Raw genomic sequence first — 21,938 nt, 5'->3', positions numbered from 1 at the left:
GTTTAACAGGGCCTGTAGCTTGCAGAATCGTGGGACCATGCGCTTCATCACATGTGCCAGGGGGAAACCTGCCACCAGGTACACAGGGGCTTGATTTTTACGGGTGCTGTTCTGGTTCCTGCTTAGGATTTACCGGCATAGCCATGCTTAGAAGGGATGGAGCGGAGCACGGAGTTCAGGTTGCTTCCGCTTCCCCGTCACCCCACTGTGAGCAAAGGCTGAGTTTTATTCGGGTGGCTCCATGTGCTTGGGCTGACGAGGAGGGCACGGGACATCTGAGCTGCCCACACCCGGACAGGGCGTAGGGATTGACTGGGTAACTGCCTGGGTGGGGAAAGGAGAGCAGATTTCGGCTTCGCTGTCTTCATCAGTGCCTTCTCCTTCCTTTCAGATATATGTTGGGGAAAGGAGGAAAGCGGAAGTTTGACGAGCATGAAGATGGGTTGGAAGGCAAAGTGGTGTCTCCTACTGACGGTCCCTCTAAGGTGTCGTACACCTTACAGCGTCAGACTATCTTCAACATTTCCCTTATGAAACTTTATAACCACAGGCCATTAACCGAGCCAAGCTTGCAAAAGACAGTTTTAATTAACAACATGCTGAGGCGAATCCAGGAAGAACTCAAACAAGAAGGCAGCTTGAGGCCCGTGTTCGTGACCGCGTCGCAGCCCGCCGACCCTCTCAGCGACAACTTCCGCGAGGCCCAGCCGGCCTTCAGCCACCTCGCCTCCCCGTCCCTGCTCCCCACTGACTTGGTAAGCACTACGCCCCTGGAGTCCTGCCTCACCCCGGCCTCTTTGCTCGAGGACGACACTTTTTGCACTTCCCCGACCGTCCAGCACGATGGTCCGACGAAACTACCACCTCCTGCTCTCCAGCCAGTCAAGGACAGCTTCTCCTCAGCCTTGGATGAAATCGAGGAGCTCTGTCCCGCACCTACCTCCGCAGAGGCAGTAGCAGTAGCAGCCGAATCAGCCGCCGGTGACTCTAAAGCCCACCCCTGCGAGTCCAGCGTTCCCAAGCCCGAGGGCGTCGCGGAGAGCAGAACGGCCGAATCCAAACTCATGGAGCCGCTCCCTGGCAACTTCGAGATCACGACTTCCACAGGCTTCCTCACAGACTTGACCCTGGATGACATTCTGTTCGCTGACATTGACACGTCCATGTATGATTTTGACCCCTGCACGTCGGCCGCGGGGGCTGCCTCCAAAATGGCGCCCGTCTCGGCAGACGAGCTCCTAAAGACGCTGGCGCCGTACAGCAGTCAGCCAGTAACTCCAAATCAGCCTTTCAAAATGGACCTCACAGAACTGGATCACATCATGGAGGTGCTTGTCGGGTCTTAAAGGATAGAAATAGAGCAACTCTCTCTCTCTCTCTCCTTATTTTTATTTGTTTCATTTTAAGTACCAGTATATACACCCGGTAGTATTTCCATCGTCCCTCCCACCCGATTCACAGCACTGTGCATGCGTCCTTGCTTGCCTTTTTGGAAGAGAAAAGGATCACACTAGTTTTTGCTTCAAGCAGAGTCGGAGTGCCTTCATCCATGTACGACCACTTCTAATGTATTTTTTTCCAAGTGGTTCCTCAAGGAAGACCGAATATCCCGGTATAGGAAAGAATACGTATTGTAGACAATGTTATGTTATTACAAACAAAAAGAAATTGTACGAGCTAAGCACAAGGATTATGTTGGGGAAAGCTGTAAATTGCATGTGCATATTTGTCTATTTTTTCTATAAGTTTTATTGCGAGAGGTTAAAAAGAAAGAATTATTATTTAGATAATCTCGATACCATTTTAGCCCTGTAGAGGTTGACTTAGCAATTCAGCCTTTTGGAGGCATTAACCCGCTCCTCTTTAAGTGTTGCATTTACATGGCTGTTCAGAAACTGCTGCCCAAATTTATTTTATATTTTTGTACAGATTCTGCAGTTTATGATATTGTTTTTTCTAAAAACAAATGCTGTTTATACACACGGAAAAAAAAAAAATAGCTATTTTGATAGGATTTGCTCACATAGTTCCTGCATAATTCAGATGTACAAGAACCACTTGTACTTTTATACAGAGTTGTAACGTTTTATATGTGTATGGTGCAAAGAGAAAATTAGATCAAATAAGCCTGCGGTCGGTTTCCCTGAATGCAAACAAAACAAACCAAGTGCTTTAAGAAAGGGCTGGCAGCTGCTTCTGCAGGAGCCTCGCCAGCGTCCGCTCCCTGCTGTACCCACTGCGCACTACTGTGATCCCCGAAACTCAGAGCCATGTCCTCCTCCGGCGCGTACACGGAGCGGTCGGCAGGAAACAGCTGTGGAACTTCACCCGGCGCTGCCGGCGCTGCTCCCCTTCGCCCCGCGGCTCCGGAGGGGACGGTGCCGCCGCTCCGTGCCAGCAGCCCCGGCAGCACCCGCGGGCCCTTTCTTGGAGCATCTCTCCTTTCCTCGCCCCACCTCACTGTGCTAAGTGCTGAAAAAGGCAACTTCAGTATTACTGCAGTGGAGCTCATCTCTTACCTGCACTGGATGGACTTGCTTTCGTATCCATTGCTGTTGAAACTGGAGCCAGTCGCGTTACGTCGCTCGGCATCTCGTATAGGGTTGGTTTCTCGTATCGACTGCGTTACCCGCTTTACACTTTATAGACCTGTTTTACAACAAATATACAGACACAGCTTTCTATGCATGGTCCCGCCCCCCCCGTAACACCTGACAAGTCTTCTCATTACCGCGCCGAGAGCATCTTTTGAGTTTGTCGTGGTGTACGTTTAATTTAAAGACAAAACGTTTGCAATGTATCATGCCTGTTGCTGAAGTCGCTGTGGCATTTTAGTTTCCCGATGGTACTTTTAGCTGTTGAGCGCCGGTTACAACCTATATTGTTGACATGCCTATGGCTTCTTTAGGAATAACTTTTATATTTATTTAAGAAATTTTAAATTATGTTTTACGTCATTTGGCAATATTCAGTCAGCTCTGCTCCCTTCTTGTCATGGATGAAATTGGGTCTCGCTCGCCTCGGAAGGAGGCAGCTTCCTATAAATTGGCACTTTAAACCAGGCCATCTGTATTTATTAGCGTAGGGATAGGTAGGTAGATAGAACGTAGATCTGCACGCAGGCGGAGCGTAGAAGCAAACACGTTTTGCAATGAAGGAACCCCTGATGGAAACGAAAGGCGCTGCGTCCGATCACCAACCGCTCCTGCATTCCTCCGCCCTGCAGTGGGGCTGGGGGCAGCTGGCCTAAGGGAGGGGGGGGGGGTTGCTTTCCTTTATTTCCAAACCAAACTCACTGATGCTGATGGATCCAATGGACTCGACACGTAGGTGATCGTTTCCACCGCGAGCACTGACCAAGCACGGCACGGGGACCACGGCAGCAGCAGGGCCCTTGCTTGGCCACAGCCCCCCATAGCAGCTCAGCCCCTCTCACAGGCAGAGATGGGGAACGCAGCAGTGCCCTTCGCACAGACCTGGAGACGCACAGCACCATCAGCCATCTCACGCAGTAACTCGCCCCGTGCTCGCATCACCGTGGTGAAAAACCAATTGGGAGCGCGCTGGAGCTGCCCTTGTTTTTGGGGGGTTATTTACACAGTCAAACAAATACCATATGTCAGGCAGAAGTTCGCATAGATGCTATTTTGGGAGCGCTGTGCCGTTGCTCAGGCGCAGCTCGCTGCAGTTTTGTGCTCACAGAAGAGGGGATGAGCACCAAATACACCTCCCCACGCACAAGGCAGCACCGCAGCCCGGGTCCCAACAAGCAGGAGCCCTATGGCAGGCACGGAGAGTGACATTAATGTGCAATGAAGTGACAAGAGGGGAGCAGAATAAAAGAGCTTTGGATTTGAAGTTATTTTTTCTTTTTTTTTTTTTTTTTTGTAAATTATTTATTCTTTTTTTTTTCTTCCTTCTGTAAATATATTTATTTTATTGTGAAGCTAACAACATCTGGATTGTAACATGTACAGAATGTATGGTAGGAATGTATTCTCTTGTAGGAATGTAAATCTGTATGAACAAGGGTATGGGAGCCAGATTCAGAGCAAACCAATTGAGTTCCAGGCAGGACAGGGATGGGTCACAGGACGTTTTTTCCCCCTCCTCCCCCCCTCACTCTTTCTAATATGGGTCCGGTTGCTGGAAATCTGCATAAAATCACTGTAAGAATAAATTTGGACCTCAGGAGAGGTATTTTTTTTTATTCCATCCCCCCTCCCCTCCCTGCTGGGTTGTTTAACACCAATGTGATGAAGGCACGGGTGACTGTTACGGCAGTTACACAGAGTGAGCAGCCCTGGCCCATTGGAGAGGCACTCCCTGCCGTGGCACACGGGGAGCTGGCACTGGGGCAGCTGCTTGGGTTCACTCCCTCCTTCCCCCCCCCCACCCGTCAGGTTTTGGTATCCTGCTTCTGTGCAAGTTGCTTTCAGTGCTTCTGTTCATTAACAAGACTGAACATTTTTCAATAAATTCGGTTTCCGGGGTTTCTTTTTAAGCACTTTTCTTTTCCTGAACATAAAAATAAAAATGAAATAAAAGAAAATAAGCCTAATGCAATTCTGGATCCTCTTCCAATACAATCGCTGATACAACTTCCTTCAACTCCGGCCTCCTGTAATGCATACAGGCGTCCGTAAAGGCCAAGGTTCTGGGAAAGGTGTAAATAGTGTGACATGTTCAGTGCATGGGTGTTTGAACAGGGCTTGTTAGTGTCGAAAAAAAAGAAAAAAAAAATATAAGAAAAAAAAGGCTGTACTTCCCCTTCCCCCTCCCACAGACCTTAGAGCTGTGCCTTTTCTATGCAATATTACAGACATATACATCTGAAACCAGATTACTGTATTCACATGTAGGTATGGGCTGTAATCAAAAACCAATTGGACAAATGTACATGGAAATGAGCAGTCTTACTTTTGTAGTTTTATATTATACAATAAACGATTAAAACGAACGCCGCCTATCTTTCTTTCCCTCTGCAAAAAGGCACGGCCCGGGGGGGTGGGGGGGAGGGGGATAGGGGCAGCGGGCAGGGATTGGGATCGGGCCGCCTTTAACGCACGGCACGCGCTTCGGCCGAGGGCATTAAATCCCAGCAGGAAACAACCGATAGCTTTAATGCTGCCGCCGCGCTGCCCGAGGCGCCCCCCTCGTGCAGCCCCGCAGGTGGCCGCAGCCGGGAAGCTCTCAGCCCTTCGGCTCTACGTGCAGGAGGCAGCGCAGTGAATCACCCCCCGCCCCCCCCCCCCCGCGGCACGCACCGCTCGGCCTCCAACGCCCACGGAAGCGTTCTGAGCGTGCAGAGAAGCAAAAGCAGCCGGCCCGGCAGCAGCTCGGCCCCGTCCCGTCGCGCAGCGGCGCACAGCGCCGGCTGACATCGCCAAGGGACAAACGGCCGCGGGACGGCGGGCGCGGGAAGGCACCGCGGGCAGCCCGGCGACTGCGGTTCCGCCCGCTCAGCGAGCGCCGTGCGCGCACGGGCGACGCGCACCCGAGACCGCAGTGCGAACGCTCGCGCCGACCGCCCGCCGGTGCGACGGCTCCGTTACCACCTGCCTTCCCCGGGGCCGCTTCGGCAGACGCAGAGCTGCCTCCAGCACGAGCGCCACGGCCGCGCACGGAGCCCTGCCCACCCCTTTGGAAGCGAACGGTTTCCCACGCGCTGAGGGAGAGCTGCGGCCAGGCGGGACCGGCCGGCGCACACCCGGCTCTGGGATGCACAGACGGGGCTGAAACCACAGCCGGCAAAGCAGCAGCGGGGCAAGGAGAGCAGAGCAGAAGGCCGCCCCATCCCACCACGCTCCTGCCGCCCTCACCCCAAAGGGATAACGCTCCCCACCTCCATCCCCGGGCCCACAGTACGTGCCCCCGCAGCACAGCCCGGCTGCCCCGCTACCTCGCACTGCACAGACACCACACTGGGGAGAAAACCCAAAGCCACACGCAACGCTTCACGGAGCTCCTCCGCCTGCAGGGCTGGGGGCTGCAGACTCCCCTCCTCCTCATCCCTGTGCACATCCCGAGTCTCCTCTCCAGGCAGCTCCGCTCCCACAGCTCCTCTCCTTTCGTAAGACACCGCCTTAGCCGCTGGACTGCGGGGCTCTCCTCCCACCCCCCTACAAAGCAGGCGAGGAGGAGGCAGGACACACCTGCGGCTGCAGGCCCACAGGCGGGGAGGGCTCTGCCCATCTTCCCTATTCCAGCATATTCACCCCCAAAACCCACCGACTCCTCACAGAGCCTGGAGCAGCTGCCAGAGGAAGGCACGTCACCAACCGCAGCAGAAGGAGCGGGAGTTAAATCGCCCATTTCTGCAAGGATTTCCTTCCATTCTTCCCCACCACCGCTGCCCACCTCGTGCAGCTCCCCCCGGCCATTTCCCCTTGCGCTTCCTCTCCTTTTCCCCCCATTCTCTGGGCTTCCTCCCCTGCTCCTTCCCTCTGGTCCTGCAGCCTGGCACACAGCCTTCTCTACACGCTGCCTTTACGCCCCCCTCCCCGGTGCGAGCGGGGATGACACGGATTTTGTGCCTGTGCCAAGCCCTGCATTTGTTAGAGAAAAAAAAATGCCACGAAACCCTGCAAGCCTGCTAGGAGATTGTACCGACACTGGGATGGTCGTTTCTCAGCACAGCCCTCAGCAGGGCTTGGGAGTGAGCTCTGATCTCAGGGCTGAGGGCACCTTTCCTCTCTTGGACAACTGCAACTAACTCTGCATGGGAACCAGAACATCTTTCTTTCCTCAGATAAACCTATAGCTCTTGGAGGCCTCCGCTGGTCCTCCGGCACCGCAGCGCTTTCAAACCAGCTACATTTGTTCAGGGCAACTCTAATGCAACAACAACAGATCTCCTCCGCCCTCAAACTGGGTTCCTATAAAGCCCGGACACCACAGATCAGAGGTCACTGGGGCCTCCAGGACCGTCTGCAGAAAGGAGGGTGGCTGCAATGAGTCCCTGCTGCCCGGCGGGGGCTCCTGGCACAGCACCACGCAGGATGACAATGAGCACGGCTGTAAAAATTGCCAGCTGCCGACAGACGCCATGGGAACAAAGCGAGGGCCGAAATGCGGCCGGTGAATCATCTGCTGCGGGTCGGTCCGACCAGTTTTCAGTCCCACACCCGAGAGCAGACACCCCAGCACTGTGTAATCCTAAGCAAAGAGGTGGGGGAGAACGGGAGCAAAACGCGCTAGGCAGGAGGGACGGCTCCCCAGCACGGCCCTGGGGATGAGCTCGGAGAGGCAGCAAGTCGCAGCCTGCTGCCAGAGCTCTGCTCCTGCCTCCCCTCCCACACCCCGTGCTCCTGCCGTGACCTTCCGCCTCAACACCGCTCCCTGCAGCGGGGGCTGACACCTACAGGCGCAACGGGAACCTCAGCGGGTCCCCCATGGGGAGCAAGGAAGAAGGGTTAGAGGGGAGTAGGGCCGGCTGAGTTGCTGTGCGCTCAAGGGAGGGATGGGGGGAAAAAAAACCAGACCTGACTGCAGTCCAGGGGGAGCAGTGAGGCTGCTCGGCTCTGAGTGCTGAAGGTCTTCATCTCAGGTGCACGGAAACAGACACCGCTGAGCTTCACCGTGTGGTGGGACTCCATTCTTGCAGTAGGATGCGCAGGCTGCACCGGGAGAGCCAGAGAGAGTGTTATGGGCACCACACATCTCTGTCGTGCAGGAGTGAACAGACAACCAGGTATGGTCACTCCAGGACACCCCGCACCACTCACAGGTAACTTTTTGTACCAGGGAATCATGCCCCGCTGAAAAGGGTTAAAACAATCTGTTTTCAATAGCTTCATCTTATATTGAGTTTATCACCCAGAATAACCATAGGAAAAGCACATTTTAAGTGCGGTTTTTGACTGTGGTTAACCCAGAAATCAGGGACTCGATCTCAACTTGATGACTACGCCAACCCGTAGCAATGCAGCTATCCCCACCGAGCAGGCTGAGCCCAGCTGTGCAATGTTACCTCCTACCCAACACCTCTTCCTAAAGCACAGAGGTCTCTGAAGAGGTGGGGCATCTAAAGGGCATTTGGTGTCTCAAGGAATCCCAGAATTGGAGGTAGACATAGTTACGTACCCATCACTTCCTATCTGTCTATAATCACATATAACTGTGTGTGACCACTATTGAAAAGTCAGTTGCTCACAGCCAGCTCTAGAGAGGGAGAACGGTCTGGGGAGCATAAACGATACAAACAAAAGCAAACACAAAAACCCTATTTAGACACTTAAGCTGAAGTGTTCTGCTCGAGAAGCGAGTCTTGAATTTATCAGCCTATTCTTCAAGCAGCCCTGAAGAAGAGGGGAACAATCACACCACCACGGCTGCAGCTGTAATCTGTGAGCTGCACTTCTGCAGCTACAATAGCAACAGCCAGAGCATCTTTTCCTTCCCCCTCTCTCCAACTAATTAGGGTTTCCCATGCGTGAGTTTGTTTTATAGGCAGAAAGGCCTTCCTTTGCCTTGCTTTCCTCTTTTCCAGTCGCAGCTCTATTTGGGAGCCTGCAGCAGGGTCTGACAGGCTCCACCAGGCAGGAGAGCAAAGCAAGCCGTGCTGAAAGTAGAGCACAAACTCCCCTGTGATCCTAGCAGAGCTCCCTTGTTCGCATCTACCTGTTTGGGTTGCTGAGAAGAAACCAGAGCCTATTATCAGGCCCGCTTCTTTGTCAGGTGCTTCTTTGATGTAAATTCAACCATGATCAAATGTGCTGATCGCAGCAAACAGCCACGGAGTAAGAAACACACAGACTGCACAGTGACCTGCAGAGATGACAGCAACCAGGGCTGTAGACAAATCAGGATGATTAAAACACAAATGAGCTAAGAACTCTTGCGAGAAGTACTCAAGGAGACAGAAATAAGCAGTGCAGACAGCAAATAGGAGAAAGAGGCAGACTAAAGACTGAGGAGACCCTACTGGCCCATAAATGAAAGCCTGCTTCTTTTCCCTGCCCCCCAGTGCTTTAGTTTTACCCTAATGCTTCAGCACCAGGTTTGCTGATAGGGAAGCCGGTGGAAAGGGTGTTCTAAGTCTATTTTAGTGCACTGAATTCTGCAGTGACAATTGCAGAACCAATTCAGCCCTTGCAGAGAAAAGCGGGCCTTTTTGCTTTCTTATTCCCCCTTCCATAAAAACTTGTGGTGAGTTGCTAGCAGGAATCAGAACTGCCCTGCTACTCCACGCATCTGCAGCGGCCACCTTCACCCACAACCCATCCAATGTAGGGAAAGCCAACCTGGAGCAAATGGCATCGTTGTTTATCATCTTTCAGCAGCGTTGTTTATCATCTTTCAGCAGCGTTGTTTATCATCTTTCAGCAGCGTTAACTTTCCCAAGTGCAAAAGACCAGGAGGCTTGGGAGGCAGTAGATGGGTATTAGACACCCAAACTCATTGAGAAAACAACAAAACACCTGAGAAAAGCATTGTTCCCACTCAGCACCCTTCCTGCAGCTAAATGAGGCCTGCCGTCTTACTGTCCCACAACTTTGGACAACACTCATCTCCCTCAAAAAAACCCAAGAAGGATTCTCTAGCAGCAACACGGGGACATGCTAAAATCCCCCTTGCTGCTGCATACCACTGCTCTTTCACTACTCCTTGTCAACCAGGGTGGTGATGTTTTGTTCATGCTCACAAACAATGGGTTTTAACTCCCCTGATCAGAAGTAGCAGAATGAGACAGCAGAAAGGAAGATTTTTGGACACGAGTGCTATTATTTACAAATGAGATTTCAGGTATTTACCAACCCTACCCCTATAGGCAGCACTGCCCGTGCAGGTCAAGGACAGCTATGGTGCTAAGAGCACCTAAGGGAACGTCTAGCACCCATCCAGCTTGTTTTCTTAACCACCCGTTCAACTCAGAGTTTTCCTAGCAGGAAAGTCCTAATCTCCATCCTACATCCACTCCAATCTCAAATGAAGGAGGCTTTCACGACGAGGGGAAAAACTCAAGCACACCCGGTGCAAAATGCCACTGGTTTCCTGAGACAGACTCATCTCCTGTGCCAGCAGGGTCCTCCAGCAGACTGCAGAAATGAAACACTGGGAAGAAAAGGAGTCTGTGCCAGCTGCAATGGGCCTACAAGCTGGAAAGGCCTGAACTCCCTACCTCTTCGGTCCCGGACTGGGGAGAGTTGGCTCAGACTGCCTCCTGAATGAAAGAACAGCTTTCCTAATGACTGAGCTCACACTGCCAGCCTGCTAAGGAGCTACATTGATTTGAAACCTAAAGGACAGCTGTTAGTTCCTCCCTTTCCACCCTGCTTCCTCCTCCCTGGCCAAAAGAGGAGGAAAGTTGCCAGAATGAGCTTCACGTAGGTGGACAAGGGAAGAGAGGGTAAAAGAAAAACCCCACAACAGACAAGGAGGGAGAACTGTACCCTTAAAAGTAGCCATACATGCTGTTTTTTTCTCCCGTCAGAACAGGGCAGCTTTGTCCAAGAGACAGCAGAGTGACCTGTAATAAACTGCTGCAAAACACTCGTTGCCAGCTGCAGGTGATTCTTAACTCAATCCAGCATTAACAAAGTGACAAAAGGCTTTAGTGCTCCTAATGAAAACTCAGTCCCTGCACTCACTGGAGTAACACTCAAAAAAAGAAAACCTACCAAGAAGGTTGGCTTTCTTGCACAAACAGGTTTTAAGGCCAAGTTGCTGAGACTTGGATAAAACATCTTATGAGATTCAGGCTGGGGAGGGGGATGAAAGGGAGAGTTTGAAGGCACATGCTGGGGATACCTCATGTCTATTTTCAACTTACTTCCTGAACAGCCAAGTTTTTGTATCTGTACCATGGCTCCTGGAGTTTAAGAACCAAACACGATCAGAAAATCTTAGGGATCATGAGCCAACCTCTGCCCTTTTTGAAGGAGCTGTTAGATACTTTCCACTACTCAACTTCTCTGTAATCTGCTCCCAGCACTCTGCCCTGAAGTGGAGTGAAGAGCTGAAGGGCCATTGGGAGAGATCCAGCAAAACCCATTGCCACGTTTTCTGTGAAGTCCTTACACCGGTGCACCTACAGGAGTAAGAAAGTCAGCAGTGCAACTACACTTTCAGTAGAAACCTGCCCTCCGACAGCTAATCTAAATTTCCACTCCTTTAGATTAAAAACACTCCCCCTTGCCCTATCACCATCCACCTTACGTGCATCACACTGAGGTTTGCTATGCTCTCTGCATTACAGCACGAGGCCACAGTTACCTGAGGTACGCTGGACAGCGTTTCCTACAAGGCATCCTCCTGAGCAGTTGAAGGCCAGTCAAAGAATAAGGTCTGATCCAAAGCACTTGCTTTTCTCCCTTTGTTTAATGCCTTCCGAGTGCCGAAGACAAGCTCAGATAAGACAATGCTTCCTGCCATTTCTAATATTAAGGCCATCTTTAAAACCACACCTGGTTTCAGTAGCTGTGCTCACTGCAGTTCTTCGCTGTCTGAAGGAAAGACTGTTTGATCCCTTGCAGGCTTAAAGAAAGAAAAAAAACTATTGAGGTACATTTCACCAGAAAAGTTGAGACAAAGGCACAGACAGGGCTACTGAGCAGGGCTGAAACTGCCCCTCTGCTTCCCTCCTTCCCCATTTAATAAACTTCATTGCTTTAAATTGCTTTATGTACACGAAGCAAGGCTCACACAACGACAACCACGCCAGCAGGGAACCCACTTGTATTAGGAGCAGATCTGCTTGCTGGAGTAAACCAAACAAACACTTGCAGTATGGGACTATGTGTGCATGTCTACTAACAAACCCCTGCTGTTGTAAGCCCTAAAGGGTGGAGAGCAGCCACAACAGCTGAACTTCATCAACGCAGGTGGAGCACATTAGCAGCAAATGCCTCCTTTGTCATACATCAGCAGGGACACAGGCGGCAGCCCAGCAGAGCACCTTAAGGCATACAGGCCAGAAGGGTCAGCTTCATTTTGATGCCTCAAGTTTGCTTTTCTGCATGTGTGCATACATATTCTAAACATATAAAATTAGGGCAAAAGTAGCATTAAGCACAGGGAAAACTACACAAAAAAGACCACTAAGTCTATTTAACCAAACATTCAAAATAGCTAGGGTACCTGACTCTCCTTTGAATTAGTCCTTAGTTACTCATTGTTTTACCTTCCACAGGACCGTGGCCTACTCCAGTTGAAAGAGCAGTATTTTTTTGCCCCTTCACATTCTACAAGTAGTCCCAAGCCTTATTTAAGGCACACAGCCCAATTCCTACATGTAGTGTTAGGAACCTCTGGGGCATATTTGTCCTAAAATTGGGAGAGTAGAGTCCAGATAAGAAACAATGGATCTGCAGAGGAAGATTCAGAACCCCTAATATAGGAATGAATCTCTTGGGTGACCATGTAGTGAATCCAGATGGAAGACAGTGAGCATCCACCATGCCTGTGAGGTATCTTTGACACTTATCAGTTGAATGCTTCCCAGGCATCACTGGCAAACTTCAAAAGATGATCACAGCAGATCAAACGGAGCTGGTCTCCACAACCCCGCCGTAATGCAGCGATAACAACACATCTTAAGGGTTTAAAAATGAGACAACACGATTAAAACAAGAGCTCCAGCAGTTTCAGGTACTTAGCACATGCACCTAACCCGATGTTGCAGAGTCCTTAATGTATAACAAATGAGCAAACGAGGTGCTGCTTTTTCCCTGCTTTCATGTTCCAGGTTCACCTGAGGGAGCACACCAGGCTGCCTGCTGCCTTTATCACCTGTTCAGCACAGGGGCCAGATTATGAATCAACTTCTCTGCTTTTGTAAGCGGACACTCCTGGAAGCTGCTGTACAATTATTACATGCCATATACTACTATAAGGATACTTGAATATAATTTCTTTCAGACTGCTCTGAAATCTAAAAGATAATTATACAGAGATACAGAAGTGCAGCAGAAGAGTTGTACCTGGAGATAAGCAGTTGCAGCAGGGCTGATCCACCTTATACACACTGAGTTAAGCCTCCCTTGCATCCTATACAGATCTCTGGACATCCAGCTGAAGAGCAGTGATCCTGCAGTCCAACCACTCAACAACAGTCACACAGTGACTTCACTACCACATAAAACTGTGTTCAGCAATCCAGCGTGACAATAGGTTAGCTTCTGTACACACTAATTGCACAGGAGGGCATTTATGTACATTACTCATAAGCTTCATTTTGGGGATCTCAAAATGAACCTGTCAAACTAATAGTATTCTGAGGAAGACTTAGAGCCTCAAGTACTGGAGGCAGTGCAGCAGGTGGCAAAGCCCATGGTAAGTCAGCACTGAACCATGGAGTGTCAGAGTGCAGTCTTTTAGATAACACCAGCAGAGTTCAACTTTTCTTTGCAGTCATTCAGGGTCCTGCAGCTCTCTTCACAGTGGGAGCTTTGGACTTTGCTGTATGGCCACGTTCCAATCCTGCTGGTTGCATCCCAACCAAGTGTCCTTTGCTGCTTCTGTTGGATGAGCACACAAGTGCCTTACTGCTCAATGACAGTGTTTCTCAAAGTGACTGTGGTACCCCTTGACATGTCAGAAGACAATGCACAGCAATACATATAAGCAGAAAGTACCAATGACTATACTGCCCACAAACTTAACTGGCCAGACTGAATTAGACAAGGGCCAACTTGTCAGCAGGAACAGCACAGAAGGGCACCCCCACATAAACTAGATCTGATAGACAAAACTGCCTTTAAAAGACAGGAGAGAGGTAGAAGAATCTGTTTGTCCATCCTATAACTGACAAGAAAGAAGGGGTTAGATTAAACAAGCAGCTGAAAAGCAACACTGCTTTTTAAGGCAAACAGCATCCATCTCAAAAGGCTGAATTTAGATGGAAGATTTATGTTTTTCAGCGGAGAGCAGGTCTGTGAGAAGTAATCTTTTATTTTTCATTTTTGGCAGAAACAACATAAAACCCCCATAAACACACTGTGGGTAGCACCAGGTTTCACAGAGCGTCAGATTGGTTCATCACTCAAAGCAGAAATCCCTTCCCCTGCCATTTCTTTCCCTTCCCCCATTTACGGCAGGCCACTAGGACCGCACTTGAGGACTGGTAAGACAAATGGGCAGCTGCCTCTAGAGGCAATTGTGAGGAGACTAAAGATCAACTTGCAGCTGGCACTTCCACCCCCACCTCTCCTTAATACTTCAGTCCATTCGCTGCCAGACAAGGATCATGAGTCAGCTCCTAAACATATTCTCCTTGGAACAATAGCTATAGCTCTCTGCTGCAGCTATACCACTGCTCCAGCTCCAAGGGACACACTACAGTTACACGAACAAAAGGGCCGTTTTTAACTCACAGCAGCCAAACAGAAATGAACAATAAAATAAGCAGGCATTAAGGAATACTATGCTAAACCTGTGAGAACAGCAAAGCAAATTTTGAGGTGAAACAGGCATGAAGTCAGCGCCGCAATGAAAATTTGCTACAGCAAACGTAAGCTTTTTGGATGTATACAGTAAAGCAGCTGGCTTTTGCATAAATCTTTGCAACTACAAAAGGGTGCATGTTTTTTGTTTTGTTAACTGTAACACTGCACACTGCATCACTGACTGGAAGGCAAAAGAGTCAGTTTAGGCTTTACAAATTAACTTGATCACAACTATACGAGCTGCTCTTTCAATTCTGAGCAGCCACCACTCACTGAAACTCCTGTGCTCACGAAGGTAGAACTCCATCCAGTGCTAATCTTTCAAGAGGGCCCCTACAAGAGAAAAGTCTGCGAGGACAACATTTCAGCTTATCAGCAAGCAACATCAAACTCTAACTTTACCTTTTCTGATCCAAGCGCTGTCAGAGGACAAAGAATTCAAAGAAGAGGTAAGAAATGGGAGGTTTCTCAGAACTAGTTGTCAGCTGATGAAGTGCTGGTGACTACCACTTCAAGAGCTGTACGCATAGAAAAGGTTAGATGCATAGTCTCACTGCCCACACAAAGCCCCCTCAAAGAACATCCGCACCCAGAGCATGACTTACCTGCAGACTCTCTATTCCAAACAGTTCACAAATATCCTCTGAAGAGAAGCTGCTGAAAGAGCTACGGTGCAAGCTAACATGTTAAGAAACTTAGGTGAACGCTGCACTTACATTTTTAGTCCTAGCTAGGAAGCAGGCAAAACAAGTGTTCCTTCCCACACCGCCTGAATTTGTGTTTCTTGCAGTTCAGCACTGCCCATTATTTTGAAAAAGTCTTTAATCTCAAATACCAACATGCCTTGAGCCACAGCACCCTGTAAGTCAGAGGCAGAAATAAAAGACTACACCATTACATATTCAGAGATAGGACAGTTGAAGAGAAGCCCGCTCCTTCTGTAGGACCCTGATAGATGTGTATCCTGGGACCGTACAATGAAAATTAAAAGGTTCTACTGTTAATGCAGGACATCAATTTTAGCATCAACAGAAACAGGAATAATGTACACATTCTGAATAAAAAACAGACTGTATACATATATATCTTTTAAATTATTTTATTTTGTGTAAGCTAAAAGGAAATTTACACACTTAAATCTCAAAAGACCTTGGGCATGCACATTGACCTTTTTAGAGGTTCTTCTACATAGCTTTCTTTTTTCCATAGGAATTTCCCCAAACATTTACAACCCATAGTTTTTACTGTATATACAGCCTAAAACCATAGCAATCTATGATTATGTCATTTTACACTGTGCAAAATCAAACAGAAATAGTGGTACAACAGAACATAAGAATTTTTAACAGATAAATTTCATTGTAAGACATTCATATAGTTTTGGTCCTTCTTTTCCAAATCAAACTGATTAAAAGTAGACAACCTTCTAATGATCCAAAAAATCAAGTGTTTAGACAAGGATCCATAACTGGAGCCAGAAGTTACTGACAGCATACCTTTCAAAAGGCTATATAGTGACAGAACCACACCACTGAAGTTTGAGAACAAAAATTGATCAGCCAACCAATGGACCAGGGAAGGAAAGGGGGAGAAGAAAAGGAAGAACACATCCTAAGCTTGTTAAAACAGAAGAGAAAATACCGTTTTAAAAAACAACAACTGAAACCCCTCAATGTAACCTTCTGTTTTCCCATCAAAAAGTATTTTAATATATGTAAGAAAGAAAAAGACACTCAATGCAATCTGAAAACTTTGCAAGGGGACTTCACGTATTGTGAAGATTGAAGTTTTTCCATCATGTGTTTCTAGGATATATGTATATTTTAAACTTTTTAAAGTTTTGTAAGAAGGACACCACCAGTGTATTTCACAAAGACATAAATGTATACACCCCAGCACAACAAAAAGAATAGATCTTCAAAAAGATTTACCCCCAATTATTTACATTTTTCTCTAATATAAATTTAGGGCTTCAGTATGTAAATAAATATACAGAACTATGTATACCTTTCTAGTGCTGCTTACCAACAAATCATCTGAACTTGATTTTTTGTTTTAATTAAAGCAAGATTGCTTTTATGACCCATAGAGGGAAGGAAAAAAAGAAATCAATAGAAAACGTCCAATTCACATCACTTTAGTCTACCTTTTCTTGGCAGCTTGTTGAAGGTGTTAATGTGGCTGGGAACATCAACACCTTGGCATGCATGAAAGTTAAGTCAGGAAGGCTAGAAATCACCTTGGCAGCCTCTTCACTAAGATGTTCTTCCTTTTTAGGCTTCCTGTTGAGAAGAAAAGAAAAAAGTGCATTAATCTAGTACCTGCAATCCAACGGATCACTGAAAGAATCACCAGTTGAAGCAATGTTCTGTCAGTTTGTCTCCCACAGACAGGCACTTCTGTAAGCTCTTTGAAGCTAGGCTAATGTTATAATACATACCTGCCTACCAACAGAACATTCAAGGGGAAGTCAGCAAAATGTTCCTGAATACTGTTGGAATAAGGAGAAATGATTTCCTATTCAGATGCTAATTTATCTGGGGGGAGGAAAGTTCCAGTGTGCCATTCTGGGACTATTCACTTGAAGAAACTGCCATACTCATATTCTAGAGCTAAGACAAAAGGAACGTAAGCTTTAAACTGCCTAAGTTCAGCATAATCTTTCAGTATAAAATGGAAAAATCTAGAAAGGTCATTAAGAAGTTCCAGGCATACTCCTTTAAAAATAAAAAGTAATAGAAACGTACTTAAGATGTGTTTCCAACACAGCTGCACTCAGATTATACACTATACTTCTCTATAACGTGATCTACAAAACCTTTTTCCCCCCCAGGGTCTCATCATCAGCAAAAGGTAGCTCACAACTTGCAGCTAACTTGCTTTGAAGTGCAGTGGCACGTGTGGCCATAAGGATGCACACAGCAGTTGGGGGAACCACTGGTATTTACTCTGCCTTTTGCATTATTCACCAGAATTACTGAGCACAAATGAATAACAAATCTGAAACCCATGCTGCTTAGCTCTCACTGTTACACAAGAAGCGCACGCTTCCTAAGTAAAATGGTTCAAACAGCCACAGATCCCATCCACTGCCCACACACCCATACATGGTGCTTCATCTTGAAGAATCCTGGCTATTACTAGAAAACCCAATATTCCAAAAAAAGGCACTAGCTATAGACTACAATGACATTAGGGATCCTTGCTAAGGAAGCTCCCCTGTCATGGAGCAAAAAGTTAAGACAAAAGGCTAGAAACAAACTGCCTCTCCATAGAGCATTCAGAAATTTGCTTTCTGTATCTCATCCACAGCTACAAACTTTCAGCTGTGTCTGCGAGAGGGAAATCCCAACTCCAACCACAAAGCAACATATAGTCATGTATCTTTTTTGTCAGCACCCATCAGGATCGTTCCCTGAGCTGATCAGAGATCAGGAGAAAGCAAGGAGCTATGTGTTTCCTTCAGCAGCAGTCTCAGAATTTCTTGGCTAAAGGGACAAGAGAAAAACCTGGAGTTAAACTCATCCTTGACATCACTGAACATTGTGCTGACACTGAGTTATCAGTTTTGTTTGCTACTTGAAATCTCTACCCGACGAAAGATCTCGAAGATGAGGCATTATAGATACTAAATCTGACTTTTCTTTGCTAGAAAAGCAATATTTTCTTTTCTCTGCTGCAGTGGAATTTCATGAGCCACTGACTAGGCAGATTACCAAATTCTGGAGGATAAACAAAGCTGTGTGCTGGATTTACTGACGGAAGAAGCAGAGAGCCAATATGTGCAGCCTTCTCTAACCGCTTCACTGTCAGTGCTGTGAGCACTCTAAGGACTATCTTGAGCTGTTGAAATGTGTTTGTCACCCACCACCGTTATCAGTATCTGGTGCCACTATTAGTAATCACTTACCACAAGCCTCTTAAAGGTACAAACTCCTGGTGATCAAGGACTTACAGCTAACAAAGGAGTATTTGACAGAGGAAGCCAAAGGAAGAGGGCTGACTCAGAGATCTGCATTAAAAGGAGTTCCTGCAATTGTAATCAGGCACCAAGATGGAGCTCTCACACTCGCTGCTATTTATATGCCTCTTCCTCCCCTGCACAACTGTGTCATGCTAAGAAATTGCACTGCTGGGTCTTGGAGGCAGCACTGCATTTTATTTGGTGTAGGCTCCTCCAGAAGACAGTAAGACTGGACACTGCAATTACCCTTCCTGGGTAACAGACTCGTCAACACTTTCAGTAGCCAACATCACAGGGCAACCCTAAACAATTACTCATTATCTTAAGTTTATAGAGAGTTCAAGTACTATCATCACTGCAGACTAGTTTTACATTAACATCATTAAGGTTTTAAAACTACCTTCTAGAAAACACTTTGCCCTCTCCACCTCTTCTCTTACATCAGGTTACATCTCTTCCCAAGACAGGGAACTGAGGGAATACCTTTCCCCAAGCAATTATACCTGTTCTTCTACCTGTTGGCATGAAGCTTTTTTGTTGTTTTTTTTTCTTTTTAATGGCACATTAACACCAAACTGCAAGAAATTAGCCACACTAACAGGCAGAAAAGTTGCTGGAAGAAGATTCAAGAAACATGTAATGCTTTGCTGATGTGTCACCCACAACCAACTGTTCCAGTTTATACTCTAACCCCTTCCTGCAGCATTCAGTCTTTCAGTGATCACTCATGTTTGCAAAAGGTTTTGAGGATATCACCAAAAAGGCCAGGCTCTAATAGCAACAATGAGTCTATTACAGACTTCAAGAAAATCACTCTTTTAATTAGAGTTAGTCTGCTACATCCAACACTACCTACCATGGTGTATTTCCAGTTTAAATGAGGGTTTCTGCCATTCCAAGAAATGGCTTCGGTGCTCTGCTTTCCTTCCAGAAGTCAGCAGGTAAACTTTTGATCTCTGCCAATTCAATGGAATAGGGCAAGGCTGCAGTCTCAGTGGAATGCTGCACTGTAGTGATGGCATTCAATACTAACTGCCACCTTCAAGGTGTTATACTCAAGCTGCAAAGTTCCCCCTTCTCTCCCAACTCTTTCCTTTTGAGAAACTGATTTTCCAACTTCAGGCGATCATTTCACAAGCAAAAGATGGAGCTATTTCAAAGAAAGCTTCCTAGAGCTGAAATGGTAGCTCCCTCTAAACTTTAACCTCGAAGATCCTGAATTCAGACATTACAGACAGATACGGGGTAATCTTAGCACAACTGAAGTTGCCATCACAGCAGTGCTTAGTCACCAGCCACATCTTCCTCTGATTTACTGGGAATGGTTAAGTCTGTTTCCACTTTAATAATGTGGGCCATCTTCGTTGAGCTGGCTTTACCCAGCCACCAGGGCTCTAAGTTCATTATGAATAAAAAAATTCAAAAGAAAAGCAATTTTACTGGACAAAGCTAACACTACAACATATCTAGCATACTGCTGAGATAAGACCTTATCTCTCTGAAGGTCTTCGTTTTTAAAGATACTGTTGTTTTTTTTTTCAGAGCATATGAAAAGAAAAAAACACTACGATTGAGAGCTGACAAAAAACACACAAAACATGTTTATCACTGAAAACAGCTGCTTTAAAGCAGCTCATCTGCACGTATCTGAACATAACTAGCACATTTGAGGCCTCCAACCTTTCCCTACAGGCAGCTGTATTTCAATAGCACCAGTCAAGAACCTTTGATATCTAATCACTGAGCTTCAACAGAGCAACTAAAAGCTCCAAGTGTTCTTTGGAAGCACTTATAAACAAACAGAAAACTCAACCCCAAAGAAAATAATATAGAAAAATGAAGGTCAGCATTCATAAGCAAAGCAGACTGTGCCGCTCATTTGTAAATAAAAAGCAAAAGGACATCTTGCGGGTCGGTCAAGTGAGCAGACAAATCTAAGAATGGAGATAAAGAGAACGAATAACAATATTTGGAGTGTGTATACCCTGCTGCAAGTTTGTGGTTACTTTTAAATTAGGACTTTGAATATACTACAAAACTACTTCCAACTATTTCTACACTTGCTAATTAGCTAAAGTCAGACTTTCCCACTACCTTATCTTCACAAGAATTATATGCCCTCTGTGGATAGAAACAGGCAATCCAAAAGTGCTGGAAAAAATCAGCACTGAGGTATGGAGTTCCCTCTACTGGTTCTTTCTTGAAATTTCATAGAGTGTTAGTCTTATATTCAGCATTCACCTTGAACATTTTCACTACAGGAAAACTATGAAGACTGTTTTCTCAGTGAAAGAATGTGTTCTAAAAGAGCTGTGAAAATTTTAGTGTTACTTATTTTACACAAGGCTGCTATACCCAACCATTAGAATTCCTTACATACGCTGCAATCCTATTCAACTATACTCAGGTGCTTTAAGTGCTATGCTGCAAAGAAACTTTAGTTTTAGAGAGCTGAAGCTCAGAGAGAAGACATCTTGCTATTAGTTGCAAAGCAACTATAAAATACATGTCCATAAAATAGACACATACTTCCTCAACAATAAAAGCATTTTACTGCTCAGAATCACTCAGTGTCTCTCTAATGTGCACAATTGCTATTTATATATTACGACAACCCAGAACTGTTAAGATGTATATTAAAAATATAAACCCGAAGTATTCAAGCTTAAGAAGAGGAAGACTACCTATTCACCAGAGGCTAGATGTCAAGAAAGACATTTGACATCTAAAGCCTCTATATACTCTACCTACAGAGCTAAGTACAGAAGAATTTTGCATGAGCTCCATGAAGCAGAAAGGATATAATGAACCAGCCACACAAGCTATGTGTTTGCTCCTAAAAAGTAACTTGCAACAGCAAAATGAATCTGATGTTTGGTCACCAAAATTTTTACAGGTGCTGGAACCGTATCTGTATCTAGCAACTATGAAGAAGACCTAGAAGAGCCATCTGTCAAAGTCCTAGCAGCTTGAACTGGGAGCTTCGATTTACCCTTCCACCCTTAAGAATCAGTTCTGTTATTCAGAAAGTCTTATCCTCCAATTAAGTCTTTGGTTCTAGCTTTTGAAGTTAATCGTGGTGACTTCTGTCAGCTCACAAACTGTTTCCCATATTAATTACAGTTTTGTGATGAAACAAAAATTCGAACGACAGTAATACAGATGTGATGTTTGTAACATGCAACCTTGGCTTACATCTTAAACGTTTTGTTCCTTCACAAATGGCACGCACATTCACTCCTCAGAGAAAAAAGAAAAAAAAAAAGAGAAAAACATGGCCAATGTTATTTACCTTGTGGACGTGCTTGCCTTCTCCACTGTGGACATGAGTCTTGCAAATGCATCTGTCACTCTGCTGCTTGCATTGGAAGTTTCCAGTTTTGAGGTTGTCAATTCATACAACTCAGGATCCACACCTTATGGTATAAAATGATAATCAGTGATGGTTGGAGACAAGGGTAGCCATAACTAGCCACAGACCAGCTTGCTAGAGACTGCTTTCTGTAAACATCTGAATCATTTAAAATTTCAAGATACACGAAAAGAACCTGACAGAACACGTCTGTATCTGAAACAGCATCTTCTCT

General features: G+C 46.5%; 2 protein-coding genes across 9 annotated transcripts in view; one reads left to right on the top strand and one right to left on the bottom strand.

Moving 5' to 3' along the window:
* Positions 1 to 4,960, top strand: part of SERTAD2 (SERTA domain containing 2) — a 74,631-nt gene extending 69,671 nt beyond the window's left edge. For 3 of the 4 annotated variants that reach the window (XM_015278044.4, XM_046938697.1, XM_040697008.2), the window contains one exon: positions 392 to 4,960. In XM_015278044.4, coding sequence (XP_015133530.1) covers positions 396 to 1,346 — 951 coding nt within the window. In that variant the 5' untranslated portion in view covers positions 392 to 395 and the 3' untranslated portion in view covers positions 1,347 to 4,960. 4 annotated transcript variants of the gene reach the window in all.
* Positions 4,961 to 15,470: 10,510 nt separating this feature from the next.
* AFTPH (aftiphilin) overlaps positions 15,471 to 21,938 on the bottom strand; it is a 44,057-nt gene continuing 37,589 nt past the window's right edge. For all 5 annotated transcript variants that reach the window (XM_046939642.1, XM_419346.7, XM_004940207.5 and 2 more), the window contains 2 exons: positions 21,644 to 21,767; positions 15,471 to 16,669 (listed from right to left, as the gene is read on the bottom strand). In XM_046939642.1, coding sequence (XP_046795598.1) covers positions 16,525 to 16,669; positions 21,644 to 21,767 — 269 coding nt within the window. In that variant the 3' untranslated portion in view covers positions 15,471 to 16,524. The remainder of the gene's footprint in view (positions 16,670 to 21,643; positions 21,768 to 21,938) is intronic.

The sequence above is a fragment of the Gallus gallus genome, chromosome 3, assembly GCF_016699485.2.
Source record: "Gallus gallus isolate bGalGal1 chromosome 3, bGalGal1.mat.broiler.GRCg7b, whole genome shotgun sequence".
NCBI classification, from domain to species: Eukaryota; Metazoa; Chordata; class Aves; order Galliformes; family Phasianidae; genus Gallus; species Gallus gallus.
Note: the sequence above shows the minus strand (reverse complement) of the source record. Positions and strands in the feature narration are given on the sequence as shown.